This window comes from Orcinus orca, chromosome 7, assembly GCF_937001465.1.
Source record: "Orcinus orca chromosome 7, mOrcOrc1.1, whole genome shotgun sequence".
In the NCBI taxonomy this organism is placed as follows: Eukaryota; Metazoa; Chordata; class Mammalia; order Artiodactyla; family Delphinidae; genus Orcinus; species Orcinus orca.
The window spans coordinates 43,005,180-43,029,130 of NC_064565.1; the positions used below are offsets into that span (position 1 = coordinate 43,005,180).

Genomic DNA, 23,951 nt, shown 5'->3' on the forward strand with positions numbered 1-23,951 from the left:
GTCATCCTTGTTTCTCTGAAAGAAATATTCATGGGAAGACCTGTTTATAGTTTTTCAAAAAGGGTTCGTGATGAGCATGGTATAAGTGCCTTTGGAGAGTTAATTGATCCTAATGGCTAACAGGATTAGGTTGTCACAGTGTTCATCTTCACTAGTGAGGTAGCCCAGCCAGGGAGGTGTGATTAATACTATCAGCTGATTTTAGAACTCATCTCCCCAAATCTTCCCTGGGTGGCATTAGAGTCACACTGCAGAGTTCTTAGGGCTTTCCTTTTATAATTATCCTGCAAACCATCCACTACTGTAAGCCTGTTTTTCAAGGAGATTAATAAAATAAAACTTCTGATTATTTAGTTAAAATCACATTCCACTCATTCCTCCTTGAAGTTATTTTCCGGCCAAGTGGATTGAACTAATCATATAAGAAATTGAGTTGTTTCTTTTTTGCACATTGGCTTTTGTATCTGTCACATTTTCCCAAATTTTACCACATTTCACACAGCCCTATTTCCAATTTTTGCGTTTTTTCCTAGTCAATATAAAGTATGATAAAATGACCTTTTATTTGAGGCAAACTTGAAATAAGTACATAAGAAAAATAGAAGGAATTGCCTTTAGCAGAAAGTACTTAATCTAAGAATATTGTTACCAAGTTAAATGTAGGTCTAGTACTTTTATAAACATTGTAAATAGCGTCATACAGAAATTGTAATCAGATTTGATGGAGTTTCTTCAATGTCTAAAAAGCTTTTAAACTTGATCTTTGGTGCCTGTCATTTCTTGACACCTACTGCTTAATAGTTACCTTTAAGTCCCTTTTGTGGCTAGGAGCAGATTCCTAGCATCTTGCAGTGTCAAGGGCTATTCTTATTTTTTAGCTGCCCATTTACTGCCTGTTTTATGCCTGAGATGTTTCCAGGCTTCTACACATTTACAGAGATGACTGACATATACTGAGTTCAATCAGAGATGAAGCCAGCTCATTTAAAGAGTTGATGATTTATTACTTTTCTTCTGCAGAGTGATAAGTGAGACTTTACCATCATAATTTCATGATACAGAACATTAGAAATATGGTAAAAATTTCCAAGAGAAAGGGTGTGTTGCAAAATGACCCATTCTCTTAGCAAGGCACAAGTTGGGAGCAACTCACTCAGTTTCTTCCTTGCAGTGAAAGATGATTGAAACCATGAACTTGAGCTTTTTAGAGAATGTACGAACCTTGTAATTTGAGCCCACAGTCTATTAAGGAAATGATACAGTGCTATCTGCAGCTGGGTGGAGTAACTCTAATATTTAATTTAAAAATTTACAAATATGTTATCCTATTCTGCAGCACAGTCTTTGTAAAATTGTGTAATTGCTTACTCATATCAGTAAAAGAACCAAGGCAAAAAAGAAGAGAAAAACAAAAGCCCCAAAAGACTAGAAGGATACAACCAAAATGGGTTTTGGAATAATAGTTTTTTTAAAATCTCTTTTTTGTCTTTATAATGAATGACTGTAACTCCCAAAGAGAAAAACTTTGTTTAAAAAGAAAGCACAAGTTTATGCAAGTGTGAATAACACGTTCAACAATTAACAACACTGTTGAACTTTTACAGTATGCCAGAAACGTGTTGTTTCACCTGGTATTCCCAACTATCCTGCATCCATCAGTATAAAATATTCCCTTCTAAACCATGAGATAGTTTAGGCATGGTAGCAAGGCAGAAGCAGTACAGGTTATTAGCAAGAATTATCAGTGTGCAGCTAAATTATTAGTCATGAAATCATTGCAGATCTCCTCTTAACACGTAAAAGCAGTAATGCGAACCAGACATTAGGACCTCTAAATCTCAAGAAATTGGTTTGTTATTGTTAGTGTGATACTGCCTGGCCCAACTTTGGTGATCAGGAGGGATGTTTCTGAGGCTAACAAAGCCAGACTTTAGCTAGCATCAGAATCACCAGGAAAACTTGTTAAAACTCATTTTACTGGGCTGCACTGGGTCCAGAGTTTCTGATTCAGGTATGGGGTAGAGCCCAGAAATTTGCATTCCTAATAAGTTTCTAGGTTATGCTGATGCTGCTAGTTTACAAGAACCACTGGTCTAGTAGTTCCCATCCCCCAGGCGTATCAACAACAACAAACAAACAAAAACCTGAAGATTTTCTTTTTTTGCATTTATAAAATTTCAGACCCTATCCTTATCTCCTGAATCAAAGTTAAAGTCACTTAATTGGCTGCATGCTCAGTATGCCATCAGGGTCCATTGGACCCAGTCTTCATTTTTAAATTTTCTTGAGCAGTTCTATTTGTAAGAATTGTTATTTCATGTCATTTACTTTTTCTTAGGGGACCTTTCCAGAAAATAAAGAGAAAATTGAGTTATATTTTTTTCTATAGAATAAAGCATATTTGATCTTGAAATTACCATATTTGTGTATTGGCCCCTTTTATAAACCTAAGATACATTATAAGATTTTAATGACCTTATTTTCCTGTATCTGGAAACATTTTGCTATTTCATTATTTTAGGAATCATCTAATATTACTCATCAATTATTCTCAACTATGCTAAAAAGAATAACATGATGGAATCCTCCAGAGCAGAGGTCAGCAAACTGTGGCCCCTGGGCCAAATCTGATCTGCTACCTGTTTTTGTACATTAAGTTTTATCGTAGCATAGCCTTGCCTCTTGTTTTATATATTGACTATGGCTGCTTTCATGCTACAACGGCAGAGTTGAGTAGTTGTGAAAGAAACCTGATGGCAAGTGAAGCTGAAGATATTTTACTATCTGATTCTTTTCAGAAAACTATAGTATTCTTATCCAGTTAGTCATTCAACAGAAAGGACTTCAGGCAAAAACAAGAACCATCCCCTTTTGCTAAAAGAATGTATAACAGTCTTTATCTTTTATGAATCTGTGCATGCTAATTTATTTGATACTGTTTGTAAGTAGAGAAATGCTAATGGAAGGTGACTGGAAAGGAATGGAAAAAAAATCATTGGATTGAGTATTCAAATTGTTTATAAATCTAAAAGTGAAAATGTTATACAAATTATGGAGCAAAGATGGTTGTCTTCCATGTCTTATAAGCCATGAAAGATTTTAAAAATTCCTTCAAGCATTGTGTTTTGATGATGCAAGTGCATAAAGAAAAAGCAAAACTAATAATAAGCTATAACCAATTAGAGATGTATCTGAAGTCTAAAATCAGTATTTACAGGATGGTTATGTTCCAGATACATGCATGAAGATAGTAAGCAGTTATTTGCACTTAGAGGAAATGCCCATTTATAGTGTGTTTGTTTGTTTTTAAATCAGGGAAACTCAGAATAAAAATTTGGGTTTACTATATCTTATTAAAATTTCTAACAGTTTTTTCAGGCTTTTTATTCTTTTGTAAATTGTTCATTAAATGATTAAAAATAAGGCAAAATAGATCGCAAGAAGCCTCCACGAAGCTGGCTCGTGCACTTACTCCCTCTCTAGACCTTACCCCCTCTGTACAGTGGGACCTAAGCAGTTTCAGAGAACCTTCCCATTTGTACAATGTGTGCGGGGAGGGCCTTTGGGGAGACTGCCCTCACCAGTGAGTCTTTCAAGCCCAGCTTGGCCGCCAGCTTCTTGCGGTTGGGCTTGTTGATGTACTTCTGCTTCTGGAACATCTTATCCAGCGCCTTGCACTGCACGTCGGAGGACACGTCTCTATGCAGCATGCCCCAACGAGGCTTGCCGCGGGCGGCCAGTGGCCAGGAGAAAGTCCCAGGCTGGGCACGACGCTGGAGGATGCTGCAGAGGCCAGGGGTGCGAGGACTGCTCTTTCTAGGATCTACCTTTGGCAGGTCCTTTGTGTGTTTTGACCAACCATCCATCCATGTCAGGTTCCTCACTCTCTATCACCCGGCATCCTCCTAGCCTCAGGGTACCTGTGGTCCCAAGCAGACACCGCAGCCCCAGGTCTGCCTCAAGACCTTTCTGCTCAGCTCTAGCAGCTGCTGTCTTGTTCTTGTTCCAAAAAGAAGAATCTGGATTAGCACAGCTCAGTTTTGCTGACACATTTTTTAATCATAAGTCACAGCTTACTGGACAGGCTGCTCTCCAGTCCAAGGCCACATCAGTTCACCTCAGCTGAGGCATAGAGCAGTGTGAGAAGCACCTGGTGGAGAACACAGCTCTTTAGAGCAGTGAGGACTGTAGCTCTTGCTGGGCTTGTCTGCACTCGGTTCTAACCTAGGTTATGTCTAGGACTGCTCCACGTTCACTGTCTTAGCCAACAAGAATAAATGCTAGAGGACTTCCCTGGTGGCACAGTGGTTAAGAATCTGCCTGTCAATGCAGTTGGGGACAGGGGTTCGAGCCCTGGTCCAGGAAGATCCCACATGCTGTGGAGCAACTAAGCCTGTGCGCCACAACTACTGAGCCTGTGCTCTGGAGCCCGCAAGCTACAACTACTGAGCCCATGCGCTGCAACTGCTGAAGCCCGCACGCCTAGAGCCCGTGCTCTGCAACAAGAGAAGCCCGTGCACTGCAATGAAGAGTAGCCCTAGAGAAAGGCCGCGTGCAGCAACGAAGACCCAACACAGCCTAATTAATTAATTAATTGATTGATTGATTTTAAAAAAAAAAGAAATGCTAGCCTCCTTAGCCATGCATTCAAGGCTGCACCCTCTTAAATGTGCCCACTTTGCTGATCGTGCCTCCCACTCTCACCCTCTTTGCCAGACTATTTACTGCAAAACCCAACATAGATATTTCCACCTCCAGGCCTTGGTCACGCTGTGCCTACCTTCCCTCCCCCACCCCTGCCATCCTTCAAAGGCCAGCTGAAGTTATTCTTCCTTTATACCAATAACAGCTACTCTTTGTTGAACATCTGCCATGAACCAGGTATTCTCCCAGATACTTTACATACATAACCTCATTTAATCCTTTCTACTTACCTTTCAAAGTAGGTATCATTATTCCCATTCTACAGGAGGCTTGGAGAGGTTAAAGTACTTACCCAAATTCATGGAGGGAGTAAATGTCAAAGTTGGAATTCTGGCCCCAGAGTCTGATGCAGAGTCTATACTTTTTCTTAAACCATGCTTAGTCGTGAAGAATTTCCTGATGAGTTGTAACCCCAGTTTTCTTGCCCTTTTTTGAATAGTACTTGATGTCTATTCTGCATGACTGATTTGACATTTAACAAATGACTACTTAGGATACAATTGTCTTTTTTAAAATAAATTTATTTATTTTAAAAAAATAAGGGAAAAGGTATGTTGGAACAAGATGATAGTGATAACTATTTTTCCTAGTATACTGAAAATTACAGGCTTCAGGGGAAAATACAGGTTTAACAAGATTTGCCATGAGTTAATTGTTGCAAGGTGAGTGATGGGTATATGGGGTTTCATTGTATTCTTCTTTCTACTTTTGTGTATGTTTGAAATTGTCCGTAATAAAAAAGTTTAAAGTTTCCCATGTGGATATGATGATTTAACATGGTTGGAAACTACAGATGTTACTTAGTTTTCAAGTTTTACCAGGTCCAGTCAGAATGTCCCCTTCTACTCTTTACCCTTTTTAGTAGGAAGGGGAGTGGAATTGCTACAAGCTGAGTGGCAGGTGGACAGGCAGTTGGGTAGGGACCTTTATCAATGTAGCTGCTGTACGCCAACTGTGTGTTCAGGTGGCACTGGTAGGGGAGGAAGATCCCTTTCCTCTGCTCCTGTACTTGGAAATAATAAGTTTGAAGATCCAAGGCTGTCTAGCTTTATGATAAAGTTGCAAAAATTTGCTTAGATAAAATTTTTAAAAGTTGTTGATTAGTTTTATGCATGAGTACGTCGAAACTTTTATTAGTAGCCAGCTGGTTATAGCTTTTACAACTCATAAAATGACCTATTTAATTTTCATTTTTAATTTTATAAGTTAGTTATGTAAGTTATAATATAGTCTCACTACAAAAAAAATTCCGACAATTAAACAAAGGTTACCACTAATCTACTTGTACACAATATACAATATACTTGTGTATATTTTCAGGTCTTTTTCTATATATGGTATATAGAAATATGAATATATATGATAATTTAAAATATGTGGTTTTGTCAGTGTTGTAGAAAAAACAGTTGGAATCATGCATATGCTGTACCTTTATTAAAGTATCTTGAAGTTCATTCTGTATCAGTATATATAGATCTACCTCATTTTTTATTTATTATTTTTTTATTTTATTTTTTTATTTACATGTATTTATTATTTTTTATTTATTATTATTGTATTTCATAGTATACTACTTTGTTTAAACATTTCAAATGTTAAACTGTAAAACAGTCCTTGAAATTAGCAATGTGCTGTCACATTTCGTCCCATTGTTTATTTATGGCAGGAATACATCTTATGAAGAATGTGTAATTGATTGTTTAACATTGTTTTAATAAGAAACCTTTCCCAGTATGGGAATATGGGAGGGTTTTGTTTTTCTGTTTTTTTCTGCTTACGTGTAACATGTGCTGACCACCTTCCACATCTCTGACTTCATAAAACTTCTAAAAGTCATCTCATCACTGTAAGCCTGAAACTGCTAAATAACATTAAAATATTTAGAACATATCATAATCTTTCTTTGCTAGAAGCTTTTATAGAAATACACAAAGCTGCTACCATATTTTTAGAAAAGTAACTACACTTTGAAACAAAAATCATTATTTTGAAAAATGATCTCCCCAATTAGATAAGTGAATATACAGCTCCAGTAAAGGGATTAGAATAGGAGTTTCCCGCGTACCCTTTTTTTAAAAAATAAATTTATTTATTTTTGGCTGCATTGGGTCTTCCTTGCTGCACGTGGGCTTTCTCTAGTTGCAGCAAGCGGGGACTACTCTTCGTTGTGGTGCGTGGGCTTCTCATTGCGGCGGCTTCTCTTGTTGTGGAACGTGGGCTATAGGTGCGTGGGCTTCAGTAGTTGTGGCTCGTGAGCTGTAGAGCACAGGCTCAATAGTTGTGGCACACGGGCTTAGTTGCTCTGCAGCATGTGGGATCTTCCTGCACCAGGGCTCGAACCTGTGTCCCTGCATTGGCAGGTGGATTCTTAACCACTGCACCACCAGGGAAGTCCCTCCCACCTACCCTTATGTTTGCTTTAAGTGAAAATATTGAGTCCAAGAGGATGGAAGAGATAAATTCCCATCATATCATCAACTGATGAAAATTGAACTGTAGAGAAGAAAGAAGGATGTGTGTTTATTTAAAAGACCTATATCCTTTGACACAGCAGTTCTTTCTTCAGAAATTTGTTACAGATATCCTTGTGTAACTATAGTTAAGTATAATAATGTTACTTGCAGTATTGTTTTTAATAGTGAAAAAGTGGAATAATAAAAATATTCAATGGGGACTTCCCTGGTGGCACAGTGGTTAAGAATCCACCTGCCAGTGCAGGGGACACACATTCGAGCCCTGGTCTGGGAAGATCCCACATGCCGTGGAGCAATGAAGCCCATGTGCCACAACTACTGAGCCTGCACTCTAGAGCCCACGAGCCACAACTGCTGAGCCCCTGTGCCACAACTACTGAAGCCCGTGCGCCTAGATCCCGTGCTCCACAACAAAGAGAAGCCACCGCAATGAGAAGCCTGTGCACTGCAATGAAGAGCAGCCCCTGCTCGCCTCAACTAGAGAAAAGATGCACGCAGCAACAAAGACCCAACACAGCCAAAATTAATTAATTAATTAATTTAAAAATATGCAGTGGAATTGTGGCTATGTGTAGTGATATGAAAGGTCTCCAAAATTGTTGTGTGAAAAAGTTCAGGACAGTTTTTCTGCTGAGAATCTCATTTGCGGAAAATAAACTGAGAAAATATATACATAGTATACATTCTTGTATATAACTGGCCCCATTCTTGTACATGACTATCTACATTACCTATAAATTTACAAAAGGTGAACAATAAACTCTTAAATGATTGCTTTCAGGAATGGAGTTGGTAAATTGGGGAAGGGAGACTAGCTTCATTTTTAGGTACCTTTTAAAAATTATGTTAACACTTGGTAAAATGGGTTTACAAAACATAAGTTATTGTAGCTTCAGGATTCTGAAGGTAGGGCCTCGTTAAAAATTTAGTTGCAAATTGCCAACTTCTGTGGCTTTTCTGCTTGTTCATACATGAATTGAGTAATTTCAGAAGCATAAGCACTTCTAGACCACAATATTGCAATGTACTTTTTTAGCCCTGTCCTTGTGACCTGAGTTTTATTAGGGATATAACTGTTGATTAATTCAAAATGAATATAAAATAACTAAAATGTCCAAAGTAAGGCAAGCACTTAGATCATGGAATAGTAGTCATTTCTGAAAACTCAAGAATATTTTTGTACTAAATTTGGCAGGTGTTCTGTTAAAGCACCTATGTGAAAAAATTTGATGGGCTTTAGGGAGCCTCACATTTTGTTATTTTGGGTTATTTTGTGTCTTTCTCACGTTTTTAGATACTGAGAAGTTTCCATCATTCCACAGCAGTCCCCAAACATATAGTCTCTGGGTTGGCAGGAAGGTTGCACCTCAGTCTTTACTAAGGTTCTCTCTACTCAGTCACAGGTTGGGCAAGGTTCTAGAATCTGTGCAAGGATATTGGGATAGGAGTGCAATCTAGTCCTCAAGACGTTTGCTCAAATGAGTTACTGCTGAAACATTTTGCATTCTGGTCAGGATGGCCTTTCAGGTGTAGCACCTTCCAGGCACATGACCATCTGCTGTTTCTATGCCCCATCTTAGAGGCATCTGCAAGCTTGGCTCTGGGTCCATCTGCCAGGATACTGTACACCACTCCAATTCCTCTCTGGTGTTGTGTGGCTTGATGGCTCCACCAGGAAGCCCCAGCAGCACTACCGACTCCCCATATACACACACATAACACTCTTCAAAATGGGGGAATCTTTCTCACCTGTAGATAAAACCCTCACTTTCTCTCCCTGTTCTACACAAATGTTTTTTCTACACCCCAGTCAATTGATTATCCTTGCTATCTATTCAGGATGTTTTGTCTTTATCTACCCTCCTCCTATTTCTATCTATCCTACTAGTTCCCTTAATTATTTTGCAACATGAAAACCAAAGAGGTACTGAGCTGTTTCTCCTTTCTTTGCCACATCCTTCTTCTGGGGCAGTGAATACAAAGTCCATTATCTTTTTAAAAGGGGGTAAGGGAAGGGGTCTTCCAGGAAAAAAAAATTAGGTTCATCTTTCAAAAATACTTTGCTATAGTTTTTTGTTTGGCTTGGTTTTTTAATACTTCATTCCTCTGAGTTTATCTTTTAGCAGCTCAGTCTGTTACTGAGCTTCAAATGGTTTACAGACGGTCCAATGCACCTATTTCTTTCCTGCTTCTTGCTAAAATAAAGCTATCTTTGGTTGTGCATTTTGTGCAACCAGTAAATCTGATAATTCGTAAGCCATTCTCTACTGTAGTCTTCTCAACCTTCCTTCCTCTGTGTACTACTGAGGCCTGGGACACACACACTTACCAGTATTAGTGTCTTAGTAAACTGTCTTAAGGAGGCAGTTTGAATGTGTATCTAAAATCCTTCAAATTAAATTGTTCCCTCTATTGTCACTTTGTTTATTCCCCACATTCTTCCATTTCTTAACCCTTTTCTCTCGCAACTCCTGTAGTACTGTGCTTTTGACTTGATATCCCTTACAAAATGCAGCTCCAGTGTGACTGAAAATAAAGTCTAGGATCCCAGCTCATTTATAAATTGGACATTAACTTTTGTTCATATACTGAGCAAGGTTAAATAATCAGAATTGGTTTGTAATGTTTATAGGAAAGCTATAAAGAGTAGACACTAAAATTGATTCATATGTCAATAGTGCATGGTATGGAAAGGGATCGCTTAGTACTAAGTAATAAAAGGCAGCAAGCTATAATCACAACGTTAAATGAAAAAGGGCAAGCCATTTTAACAGTGAAGTGTTTTCCCATTTTTTCCACAGTTGAATTTTATAAAACTGAAGCTAAAAGTTATATTTTTAAGTTGAATTTGTACTCTTTTCCACATAGTAAATTATAATTGAATTAAAATATTCAATGATATGACTTCCAGTTGTGCTTTAATATTTTACACTTCCACATGGGAGAGCTTCTACTAAGCTCATATCTCTTTTATCACTTACATATAATTTAGAAGATCAGAAATACGTGTGATCTGAACATGATCTACTGGGTTAATTTAAATTGCTTTGATGTTAATAATTCAAGTTTTCCCCTTTCTTTTCCCATTAAGGATTCTGGACTCTACTTATAATATCCCTAACTGCCGGATTCTCCTGCTGCAGCTTTTCTTGGACAGTGACTTATTTTGATTCTTTTGAACCAGGAATGTTTCCTCCTACTCCTCTTTCACCTGCCAGGTTCAAGTAAGTATTCCTGTTTCTTCTTTTTTTTTTCCCAAGCCATTCTGCTGAAACCTACTAAAATAGAAGCAAGAGGCTGCTTGCTTGTGAGATAATACGTTGAGGCCCCAGTCTTTAATCTATAAAATACAGATGACTCAAAGTTTTCAGCTTGGCTCAGCCTTTAGATAAGTGGAGAAGAATATTTTAAACTCTGTATGTAGATAATTCAATGGTGGTCTAAAAAAATTAATTCAAGGAATAATCTAATAAGTAGGAAACTTTGATGGCTATTTGTCCTTTTGGGATGGAATTTCATTTAAAACAGTATATGAAGGCTGAATTAATGTTAGCAGTATGAAAGTTTTACAAGATTCATGCGTAGATAGTCAGACTTGTAACAGCTTAATAATTGGATTGAAATTTTCCTCAGATTTAAACTTCGTATAATAATTAGCAAGCATTTATGGCACCCAGTTTATATGTCTAGACCAGATTAGATGCGTTTCATAGTGAAACATTATATTTCTTTGGTCTATATTTTCTGTTTCAAAGAGTTCCAGAAAATTCAGTAATCAGCATTCTAATCTAGTTTATTTATATTGGGAAGACTCAGGTTTTATAAATTGCCAAATAAAAGCATCTAAGACCTCTAGTTTATTCTACAAACTAAGGGTGGAAGGAGTGGGGGGAGAGAATGAAGAGTAGAAAATAAATTCTGTTAATGATATGTATGTTATTAAGAGTATTATAGTTGTTACTGTTGTTGTTACTACCAGTTCCAGCCCACCCCATGGACAACTCGTGGAGATAAAATAAAATCTATTTGAGGGACTCTGTAAATAAGTTTAATCACTTCAAATTAAATGCATAAGTGTATTTTAAACATCTTAATAAATCCCTATCTGTAAATGTAACATAAATCACATACCTGCCAATACATTTATGTGTATTTTGAGTGGATAATGATTAATTAATAATCTAAATTGACTAAATTATACCTAACGGTGCAGTACCATCCCATAGTTTACATGGGTACCATTCAGTTGGAAAGTTAATTTTGCTCTCAGTTCAAATTTATATTCTATTGCTGCTCATTGACATCAATTAGTTACTTTAATAGGGGGTATGAGTCTAATATAGATGACATAATGAGACTACTTTCATAAGTCACAAAAACTCTTAATTTTATTTTTTTTCTTTTACTTATTTATGTCTCACTTCTCCCCTGAATTCTAGTCGTACATTTCCAGGTATTAAGTAGATTTTGCAACCTGGATTCAGAAAGCACCTGGCACTTAGAATTGTTAAAGCTTCAATTTGTCTTAAAGACATAAGTATCCACTCACTTATCAAGGCTTGAAACCCTTTTTCACTGTATTTATATCCCTTCGCCAAGTCTAGTCATTCTTGCCTTTTGAGGTGTTATTGGAATACTTTGTCTTAGCACCCACAGTGTTTTTGCTCTATTTCAGATCTTGGCTAGGGTACTTCACTCCTTGAAGTCCCCTACTACAAGCTTTCACTCTTCTCATTTGTCCTGTATATTATAACCTTTCTAAAAACAGATCTTAGTCACAGCTCTCCCTGGTTTAAAAGCCTTCAGCAGCTTTCCCATTGCCTTCAAAATAAAGTCTGTGCTCCCAAGTATAGCTTAACAGTCCTTCCCCAAGTGACCTTACTCTACTTTTCCACCTTACTCTGCTTTTCCAACTTTATCTTCAGCTATTTCTCCAGTGTACCCTCTCCTGTAGCCACATATCAGATTATTCTGACATCCCCCAAATAAGCTACGAACTTTTGAGATGCCATGGCTTTACTCTTGCTGTTCTCTCTTCCTGGAATGTCATTTTCCCTCTCAGCTTCTCTTCCACTACTACCAGAATTCCTAAGACTCATATGTTAGATGCTTTTGGAGTTAGAGAAAAGCATTTCTGTTCTCTTAAGGATCTGGAATTCTGAGGGTATTTAACTAATTTCTTAAAAATTATCTTTGCGTTTTTTATTAGACTAGAACCAGATGGGCCTCAGTTTTCAACGTCTTTATTAGTCATTCAAATTTAATATGAGATGGTATCAGATCAGAGACTTACATATTTGTTAATACAATCCAAAAAATGCAGTTTTGAAATAGGTACATTGTGTGTACATATATATTTGAATTCCTTTCAGTATGTAAGTAGAGATGTTAATTTTATATATGATAAATCAGCTATTAAATCTCACGAGAGTCAGACTGTAATTTAAAATGATCATATGCTTAATAGAAGTACAGTCTAAAAAAGACATATAATAAATACAGTGATATTTGATCACATATTAACAGAAACCACAGACCCAGAAAGGCATATAATAGTGATGATTGGTACAGTTGTTTTATAGTGAAAACCCTGCCTTCTAGCGTTTGTAGAAAATAATGCAATTACTTCAGAAATGGCAGAATATAAGTATTCTCTATGTCACCAGTAGAGTGAGTGCTTGTACAGGGAAACAACTTCTCTACCTTTTGAGAAAGTTGAAATCTTCAGACTGTATTTTCTTAGAAATCAGATTGATATATTTTATTATTTTGTAATATCACACTTTTATAAAAATATCTTTATAATAGGTTATGTATTCTTTTGTTATCTAAAATAAAGTGATGTTAATATAAATATTTTCTTTGATTATATAAAAGTAATATAAGTTCTTTGTTGAAAATTCAAAAGACAAAAAGAAAAATAATGGAAAAACCCATAATTAGAGAAAGTGACACAACATTTTAATGTATATCTTTCCATTCTTAGCATATTTTTAAAAATTAAAACTGGGATCACAATATACATATTTGTAATCCATTTTTTATTTAACATTTTGTTGGAACATTTTCTATTCTATTGGAATATTTCTATTCTCTTTCTATTGGAATATTTCTTTGGAATTTTCAATGTTTTAAATATATTTTAAAGACCAATCATTATATATATCTATCTTTTAAGGGAAATCTAACAAATGATGGCTAAATTCTAAGATAATTTATTAACGGGTCTGCTTAACTAATTAGAAACTAAAGAAAGGCAAGATAATTGAGACATAAAATGAAGAGACTTTTCTCTTTACTTTTTTTTTTTTTTTTTGGCGGTATGCGGGCCTCTCACTGTTGTGGCCTCTCCCATTGCAGAGCACAGGCTCCGGACGCGCAGGCCCAGCGGCCATGGCTCACAGGCCCAGCTGCTCCACGGCATGTGGGATCTTCCCAGACCGGGGCACGAACCCGTGTCCCCTGCATTGGCAGGCGGACTCCCAACCACTGTGCCACCAGGGAAGCCCTTTACTTTTTCTTTTTAAGATTAGGATTATTATTTAAAATATTCCGTTTCTAACTCCATGAATACAAGGCATGAAGAGAATAAAATAATCAGGTCTAACTGGTTTGTTAAAAAAAAGTCGTTTGTTCTCCTTTGCAGATTAAAATACAAGGGCATTTTTTAAAACATTAGTAGAAGTGGGAAAAAAATTTGAGAAGACCATGTTTACTATGGCTATCAATTAGTTGTACTTCCCTAGGAACATAAACTCCTCAAGGGAAGAAAATAATAATCTTTATTGATATGTAGTAAATATTAGATGAGACATTTAATGAAATCACAATTTGGATCAATAATTCATTAGGGGAGTTAAGAAATAAAACCTTTGGAGCTTCCCTGGTGGCACAGTGGTTAAGAATCCACCTGCCAATGCAGGGGACACGGGTTCGAGCCCTGGTCTGCGAAGTTCCCACATGCCGCGGAGCAATGAAGCCCATGCAGTACAACTACTGAGCCTGCGCTGTAGAGCCCACGAGCCACAACTACTGAAGCCTGCATGCCTAGAACCCGTGCTCCACAACAAGAGAAGTCACCGCAATGAGAAGCCCGCGCACCGCAACGAAGAGTAGCCCCCGCTCACCACAACTAGAGAAAGCCCACATGCAGCAACGAAGACCCAACGCAGCCAAAAATAAATTTAATTAATTTTTTTAAAAAAAGAAGAGGTCTTGCCTGGTGGCGCAGTGGTTGGGAGTCCGCCTGCCGATGCAGGGCACGCGGGTTCGTGCCCCAGTCCGGGAGGATCCTGCGTGCCGCGGAGCGGCTGGGCCCCTGAGCCGTAGCCGCTGGGCCTGCGCGTCCAGAGCCTGTGCTCCGCAGTGGGAGGGGCCGCGGCGGTGAGAGGCCCGCGTACCGCAAAAAAAAAAAAAGAAAACCTTTGTACTCATTAAAAAAGTTTTTTTATTTACTGTTTCCTATTTGTTAGATATTATCTTAGTTCAGGCTGCTGTAACAAAGTACCATAAACTGGGTGGCTTATAAACAACAGAAATTTATTTCTCACAGTCTGGAGACTGGAATTCTAAGATCAGGCTGCCAGCATGGTCAGTTTCCGGTGAGGTCCATCTTCTGTGTTGCACATGGCCTCCACCTTGTTGTATCCTAACAAGGCAGAGAGCAGAGAGAGGAAGCAAGCTCTCTTGTGACTCTTATAACAGCACTCATCCCAAATCCCATTCATGAGGGCTTCACTCTCATGACTTCATCTAATCCTAATTACCTTCCAAAGGCCCCAAATTCTAATACCATCACATTGGGGAATAGGTTTTGACATGAATTTGGTGGTAAGGAAATGGACACAAACATAGTCCATAACAGATACAGCTTAGAAACTTTCACTTTTACATAGGCACAGACCTTTAGGAAATAAGATGGTTAAAAAAGTTTGCAAGTTGTATTTTCAGTCAGGTACTTAATGGGCTTCAAAGGCGTATTTTAAGAAAGATGGATGTCATGCTCACTTTGCAAACTTTTCTGGGTTAGAAGTTATACTGCAATGTCAAATATGCAAACTCCATTAGGATGCAGTTACTTTGTGGAAAAGAAAATTTGGGTCAATTGTACTTTTAAATTATTTTCTTAGTTGTTTCTGAAAATCTGTTAAAGTGTTAATAAGAGGCAGAGGCAGTAACTTTAGATTCCTTGGAGTATCTATATAGGCACTGCCTACTTCTTGCTACTTTATAATTCATTATCCTGTTTTCCTACACTATTTAATCAACATCTTTAGTTCACTTCTCATTAGTTTTCCCTGTTTACTCATTGGGTGTTGTTAGTGATTTCCAAGCAGGCAAATTTAGCAGTGTATATGTAATCAATATTTCACATTATGGTGATCTGCTTTAATTATAGTTTCCAGGAGTTAATGCATATAAATATGTGACCTACCCATGTAAAGATACTGCATTCAGAGAGAACCCAGAGCTTGAAAGAATCTTTGGGTTGTTTCCAGGCTGGGCCGATGGCAGCACCAGAACTTTTTTTTTTTAATATATATATATTAAATATATATATATTATAGTTTTTAATAAATTTATTTTATTTATTTATTTTTGGCTGTGTTGTGTCTTCGTTGCTGGCGTGGGCTTTCTCTAGTTGCGGTGAATGGGGGGCTACTCTTCGTTGCGGTGTGCAGGCTTCTCATTGCGATGGCTTCTTTTGTTGCAGAGCACAGGCTCTAGGCGCACAGGCTTCAGTAGCTGTGGCTCGTGGGCTCTAGAGCACAGGCTCAGTAGTTGTGGCACACGGGCTTAGTTACTCCGAGGCACGTGGGATCTTCCCAGACCAGGGCTCGAACACGTGTCCCGTGCATTGGCAGGTGAATTCTTAACCACTGCGCCACCAGGGAAGCCCAGCACCAGAGCTTTTATTTAAGTCCTCCTGGTTGGGGATGAAGATAGGTATGGATAGGAGATGTGCCCCAAAGTTGCGTTTTTCCTAACAAGTACAACTTTTTAATGAATACTCTAGGATTGCTAGGGATGTCTTAGACATTCCTATTAAAGATTATGGGAGAACTGAGTCTCTGCTAAGTCATCCTTAGGGGTTATCATTTTTATTAACAGATGAAGAAACTGAGTCCCAAGGAATTTAAGTACCTTGCACAAAGCCAAATAATTTGCATGTGTCATAGCTAGCACCTAACTCTATGTTTATTGTTTTTGTTTGCCCACCTCGTTTTTATTATGAAAAGAATCAACAGGAGGAATTTCACTAATTGAAACAGCATCATTTTATTGACAATTAAAGGCACTTGCTGTGGGCCTTTGCTCTATGACATTTTTGCCAATGCGATATTGCCAAATGCAATTAAAATCTGTTCTTAAAATCTCACTCTTTGTTCTCTCCTTCACTGTTTTCTCTCAGTGATCAGAGTTCTCCCCTTCAGAATGACTGCGCTCGCATTTCACATTACGTGTGCACAAGCCCCATCTAGTGGTGCAGTGATGTGGCTGCAGGTTTATAATTATCAGCTTGCTAATAAATAACTCAGTGATTATAATAGGTCCAGGCTAGGGTAAAAATGTTACTTTATAGTCTAAAAATAAATTTATTGGGGAAATGATAATATATATGATGGGTCTAGCAAAAAGCACAATGTAGACAGCTCATTAGTTTTGTAATTGAGTCAAAAAAAGTGATATGAAAAATAGTTAAATAAATCATTAAGTTTGTCTATCTTATAGTACTTTTACGTAGAGTCAGAGTTCAAGGACCAATTTTTTTAAGGGCCAGTATTCTTAAATAAGTTAAGGGTGTTACTTCATTATAGGGATAGGACTATTATTTTGTGCTGGTAATACCCACAGAGACTCATTTCCAAGGAGGAAAAACCAATGCTTGTATTTCAAGTTATTAAGGATATAGGAATACTTGTTAAAGGAAAAAGTAGACATCATTTTAAGTTTTCTTAGATAGCTTTAAAAGAGACCAAAACCCTCAAAATTATCCCTGAAGTAGCCATTTTGAATTATCAGAAATAAGCAAAATACTGTATTTTTGTTATAATTAGACTCAAAATCAAAGTTAGTATTTGTCTTTTGAGTGCCTCTGAGATGGTCACATCTGTGTATTTCCTAAAATGAGGCAGATAGGAAGGCATAGTTGGATGTTCGTTTTATAGAACTAAGAGCATAAATTCACTTTTATATTGGTAGAGAAGTTTGAAGTTTGGTATTTGCTTTTAAATGTATTATTGCTTGTATTTATGACTTATTTGATGTGGGACTTATGGTCAAAATGCAGGGAACCTTTACAATTATTGGTTATTATGTCATGATTTCTAGGGATGTGCTAAGGTAGAGAGTAGTGTCTTCACTAAAGCCTGCTTAAAATATAATTTATAGAATTTGATTGGCAATCTACAGTGTTTCATAGTAAATATACAAACCAGGGGTATCTACTGCTGATGCTCTTGGTCTTTTTGTCTAGATCACTCTGAATTATTCACCTTTATGTTTCTTCTTCCAACCACTAATGGTATTTGGTAAATATCAGGACACTCAATGTCAATAAACACATGCTTTAACTTCAGTTTAAATTTATTTTTATGCAGCTTTTTTTTTAAATTGTATTTTCTTACAGTGGTATTTGGTATTTGCAAAGTAAATTTGAAGTAAGAAAGAAATGGGAACAGTTGATTTTCATTCGAATTGCTTTTTGGTAAACTCTTTTTGGTAACTATTTTACAGAATAAAAATTAACACATGTGATCTGATACTGTTTCATGTGTTATTTTCTGTGTAAAGTTCTGGATGTAATCAGATGCTGAAACATTTAAATCTCCATTACATTTGTATATGAATGTGTTTGTTGTTACTATTGTTGTAGGAGGGAAGCAGATTCAGGATTTAGGATTGCCATTGCTGTATTATAATAATACCCTTTCTACTCAACATTAAGTTTATTTTTCTATGTTATTAAAGGGTCTTCTCTGACTTCTTGCTCTTCTTGACATTAGGGTCCTTAATTATTGGGGGTTAAAATACAGTACAAAACAATAGTAAAATCATAATAGAAAAGGGGTTGTGGGTTCTTGGGCAGTAATATAAGTCTTGAAGGTCAGGAAAAGTGGGTGATTTAGTATTTAAATTAGAAGTTTCTTTTCTAAGCACACTAGATTTAACATTGAGCACAATAAATTGATGCTATGACTCTTTCATACAGACTTTGGAGGGCTGCCTCTTTGTCAGATCAGATTCTTTATTGCCATGGACTGATGAAACAGATATCAGATGGCTAATTGCAGTAGGAGAGGAAAAACTACTGACAAAAGAGATAGATCAAGAACTTGGCCTTGATATTTGAGTATCGTGAAGTTTCAGTATCTAGGGACTGTTTGGAGCCAGCAGTTGTAATGCTGTCACTATTAATGAATGTATTGATGACACCACACTGTGGCTTATTGAAGTGAAGGTTAAAATATATGCGTATCTTATAAAATATATTCTATTAAAGTTCTGAATGGAGACTTAAATAGATGTAACAAAATCTTATAAGAACTCATCAAATATTCTTGGTTTCTTTGTTATTTTCATAAAGCAATATAGCTAGTAAGTGTTTGCACCTGTTTGCTATGGCTTTTGCTTATGCTAATTTACAATGTGTTATGTTTGGGCTGCTGAAAAGACATGGGTATCCATATGTACAGAATAGCACTGATAAGAAATACATAAGAGATAGCACGTGGCAGTGTTGAACTTGGAACCCTTTCTGTGTGTTCAAAAATCTTTATAAATTACTAGGCAGCCTGGTATATTAAAAAGGGCTTATAAGTCAGAAAGTGACTTCCAAATGCAGGCTATACCATATACTGCCAGAAGAGCTTTTGAGAAAGTCAGCTGGTGTCTCTGAGCCTTAATTTCCTCTCTCCAAAATGGGTTAAAAACAATGATGCCTACCCTCATAGGCAAAAGTATAACTTTACTAGTTAAAGCAACAGATACATCAGATGATAAAGCAGATATAGTCCCAGAGCTTTTCTTTCCTTTCCTTAATTGAGATTTTTCAAGCTGGATATCTGACTATGGCCTACCACTGATTGCCAATTATCTTTTGTTGACTAATTGTTATTTATCTTGAGATCTTTATCCTTTTGGTTATTCTCCTTTTTATTCTTTTGATAATAAGATGCTCTTTCTTGTATGAAATTATGCTGATAGTAGATTGTAGTGGTTTTCAAACCTGTTCCTGGCAAAACAAGTTTGACAACAAAACATGGAGTCAGTTACTTCCTTTTTAAAAAAAAAAAATCATTTTTAAACTGACTCATGAAATCTAAAGGCTTGGGAATCCCATTTTTCTTGTACTTTTTGTACTGTTTGGCCTAACTTTCTAATGAATAAGGACTTTGTCTAACCAAGGTAGTGTCCAGGACAGATAGATATCCTAAGGCATTTTGCTACCTCGATATACTGGTGAATAAAGTTAACATGTCTGACATAATTCAATTTGCAACCAAGTAGACTGCTGCATATAAGTAAAGTAGAGTGTAGGTTAGTATGCAGTTTCATCCAACCAGATATTTATTTATTTCTCTCTGACTGATTTTCAGGGAGTTGTAGTACAATGAGAGATATCTTAAATGTATACATTTTAATTCCATGTTAAGGAACTTTGTTCATTGTTAGGATCTTTCAGAGCCTGTACGTTATTAAGTTAGTTAATATCACACCAGCAAAGCATAGGGTTGTGATTCAATTAAAAGTTCTAGTCGGTAAAATTCTAGATGAAGGACTTTAGTGTATATATGGAGGCATAATTATTGCAGAATTGAGATCCAGAAGGGATTAAAGAGATCATAAAGACTAACCTTATGCTTGAGAAGCAGAAGTAGGACCAGAGACGTTGGCAGTATAGCTAGGAAACTTAGTGCTAAGGTAAAGAAAGCCTTTTAAAAATGAGGAAACCCTTCATGCATTGTTGGTGGGAATGTAAATTGATACAGTCACTATGGAGAACAGTATGGAGGTTCCTTTAAAAACTAAAAATAGAACTGCCATATGACCCAGCAATCCCACTACTGGGATATACCCAGAGAAAACCAGAATTCAAAAAGACACATGCACCCCATTCTTAATTGCAGCACTATGTATAATAGCCAGGACATAGAAACAACCTAAATGTCCATCAGCAGACGAATGGAAGAAGAAGATGTGGTACATATATACAATGGAATATTACTCAGCCATAAAAAGGAATGAAATTGGGTCATTTGTAGAGACATGAATGGACCTAGAGACTGTCATACAGAGTGAAGTAAGTCAGAAAGAGAAAAACAAATATCATATATTAACACATATATATGGAATCTGAAAAAACTGGTATAGACAATCTTATTTACAAAGCAGAAATAGAGACACAGATGTAGAGAACAAACGTATGGATACCAAGGGGGAAAGGGGGGTTAGGATGAATTGGGAGATTGGGATTGACATATAAACACTATTGATACTATGTATAAGATAGATAACTAATGAGAACCTACTGTATAGAACAGGGAACTCTACTCAGTGCTCTGTGGTGACCTAAATGGGAAGGAAATCAAAAGAGAAGGGATATATGTATACGTATTGCTGATTCACTTTGCTGTACAGTAGAAACTAACACACTTTATATTGTAAAGCAACTATACTCCAATAAAAATTAAAAAAAAAAAATTAAAGAGGGGACATCACTACAGATCCCATGGACATTAAAAGGATAATAAAGGAATATATGGGGAAAACAAAATAAAAATGAGATAATCCTTAAAGCTGAAATTTTGAATTCCATTATAACATATTGTGTAGATTGATAAATCAACTTGCTCCATTAAAATGGTGGCTACTTTATAACTGATACTTATTCATAATGCACATCATTAGCCTAATTACAGGGCTAATGAGGCAATGGAGTAAATGCTTAAAATGTTCAACATCAGTTTCTAGGTATTAAGAATGATACATTATAGCTCAACATTAAGTGTATATACATTTTATACTTTTTTCCTCACTTTTTACATCTTCTAAGTATATGTTTCTCCAGATAGTCTTTACCTCAGATTTATCATGAAACCTTGAAGCCAGTAGTCATTTTTCTCACAACTTTATATATATATCTATATATATATATATATATTTTTTTTGCGGTACGCGGGCCTTTCACTGTTGTGGCCTCTCCCGTTGCGGAGCACAGGCTCCGGACGCGCAGGCTCAGCGGTCGTGGCCCACGGGCCTAGCTGCTCCGCGGCATGTGGTATCTTCCCGGACCGGGGCACGAACCCGTGTCCCCTGCATCGGCAGGTGGACTCTCAACCACTGCACCACCAGGGAAGCCCACGACTTTATATTTTAATAGCATTTTCTATTTTAAATAATAATTGAGAAATTTATTTGCTAGGACAGTGACTGATTTAAAATTTCCCCTTACTGGTTTTTTTTTAATGATTACAGAATTAATACATGCATCACAGAATTATATAACTCAGAAGGTTAAAGGCTGCAAAATCTGATTTCAAATAACTCTGAACTAACTAGTGTTAACAGACTGGGAATTATACCTCAGATTTTTAAAAAATCTATACACATGCAAATATTTCTGTTTTTATAATAGTATAATCATATCACACATATTTTTAAAATAATTCTATATTTGTAGTCTTGATTACTAAAACCTTATGACTGTGTGTGTGTATATATATATATATATATACACACACACATATGTATGTGTGTATATGGTTTGTGTGGTATATGCATTTGAAATACATCACTCCACCCAAATATAACTATACCTTAAAATCTGGTAAACTAGCTAACATGATAGTTTTAGTCTTATTCTCTGGTACTTGATTCTAAAAAAATATTTTGCTGTATTTTATCCTGACAGGTTACTTTGAAATACAAATGTATTAAAAAAAAAAAGAAAGAAATACAAATGTATATATGCATACACACTTATACAATACATCCAATGTGTAGCCAACTGTCCTAGCAAGGTAAATATATACAAAAAGAAGAGAGGGACAAATGGGGGAATTTTTTTTTTTTTAATTCCTGCATAGTCTTACCTGATTTCTTATTTGAGTTATCTGTCATATAACATTTTAAAGAAGTCAAAATCTGTATGGGAACATGATGATACAATGAAACAAACAAGTTTTTAAAGTATTTGTTCAACTTATATATTTTTTTTGTTTAAAACTATAGTAGTTTTTGAAATTTTCATGTAGAAAGCAATTGGGATAGATTTTTCAAGTGATGATCTCCTGGGAAATCTCTTTGCTAATTTATATATTTCCAGATAGTGGTAGTATTCACTTTGAGGATCTTAGAATCACCAGAAGTTCTAGCTGAAGAAAGATTCTGATTCAGCATGTCTGGCGTGTGGTCTGAGATTCTGAATTTCTAAGAAAGTCCCAGGCAATGCCAATATATTGCTGATCTCTGGAGTACACTTTGAAGAGGAAGGCTTTAGGACAAAACTTGGCAAACTTTTTCTGTAAGGGTCCAAGTGGTATTTTTGGCTTTGTGGGCCATGTGGTCCCTGTTACAACTCTTCAACTCTGCCATTGTAGCACCAAAGCAGCCAAAGACAATACTTAAAGGAATGAGTGAGACTATGTTCCAATAAAAAGAAATAGGTGGCAGGATAGGTGTACCTTAGCTTGCCAAGCCCTCCTTTAGGAGACGACTCTGAAATTAGATATTGCTTATAAAAAATTTCTAATTTTTGGTTAAAAAGTATATATATGTTTATATATATTCAGTGTAAGATGGAGTGGGCTTGTTTGTTCAGGTTAGTTTTATAGTTGTTAGGATGTAACACACATTTCTAAAAATCTCATTTTACACTAATTTATACTAATTTATAATAATTACTGCACACCTAAATGGTGAACATAATAACTTTTCCTGAATATCTGAGTTTTAATGAATAAATGATGATGATGAAGTAGTGATGAAAGGTCGGCTAAAGGCTGTTTGAACGAACAGGAAAGCTTACAATTTGAGGATGTTTAAAATTATAACAAAGTAAATGAGTTATAAAATAAACCCATTGTATTAATTTTACTCACTTCTTTTAGATTGCGAGTCTACAAGTTACTTCCTTGCCAAGAATGGGAAGAATTTTTCAGGGTTAAGAAATAGACTTAGGAACTATAAGTAAAACTAGCTTCCTTTTACCAGGCCTTGTACAGAGAAGGAAGGATGAAGTGCCTGCCCTGTAAAATTGCAAAGTTATAAAGGTCAAAGAAAGGTCAGGTAGGAGAGAGCCTGGAACTAACGAAATGTTGTAAAAGCAGAAGACCTCAAATCCATTCTAAAGTAGGCCAAGGGCTGTGATGTTCCATATAAAATGGATCAAGAGGCAGAGCTGAATCATCCAAAGTAAGATCTGAGTAACTAGAGTTCACAACCTTTGTAGTCTGAACTAGAATCGTATTAGCTAGCACTATCAATCATCCATCCGTCTGTCTTACATCCCTTTCCCATTTTTTTCTGTAGCTATTCCAAATCTTCACTTTGCATTTTAGTTTTCAGTGGACTTCACTTCCAGTTTCATGAAAGGTCATCATGAGAGTACTTCCTGCTTCTTCCCTCCCCCTTTCATGATTACGAACTTAAATTTACATCCACTTTCATCATACCACCCATTCCTTTTATCTCAGAATAAAGTGTTCTTCTCCCAATTTTACTTCCTTTGTTGTAGATCCACTGCCCCCCCTTCCCACCGCACCTCCCCTT

The 23,951-nt window shown here is 36.6% G+C and overlaps 1 protein-coding gene across 3 annotated transcripts in view; it reads left to right on the forward strand.

Moving 5' to 3' along the window:
- The window catches only part of ARL6IP6 (ADP ribosylation factor like GTPase 6 interacting protein 6), a 44,822-nt gene that overhangs the window by 12,618 nt on the left and 8,253 nt on the right, over positions 1-23,951 (forward strand). For all 3 annotated transcript variants that reach the window (XM_033400049.2, XM_004276803.3, XM_033400050.2), the window contains exon 3: positions 10,270-10,402. In XM_033400049.2, the coding sequence (XP_033255940.1) occupies positions 10,270-10,402 (133 nt within the window). The remainder of the gene's footprint in view (positions 1-10,269; positions 10,403-23,951) is intronic.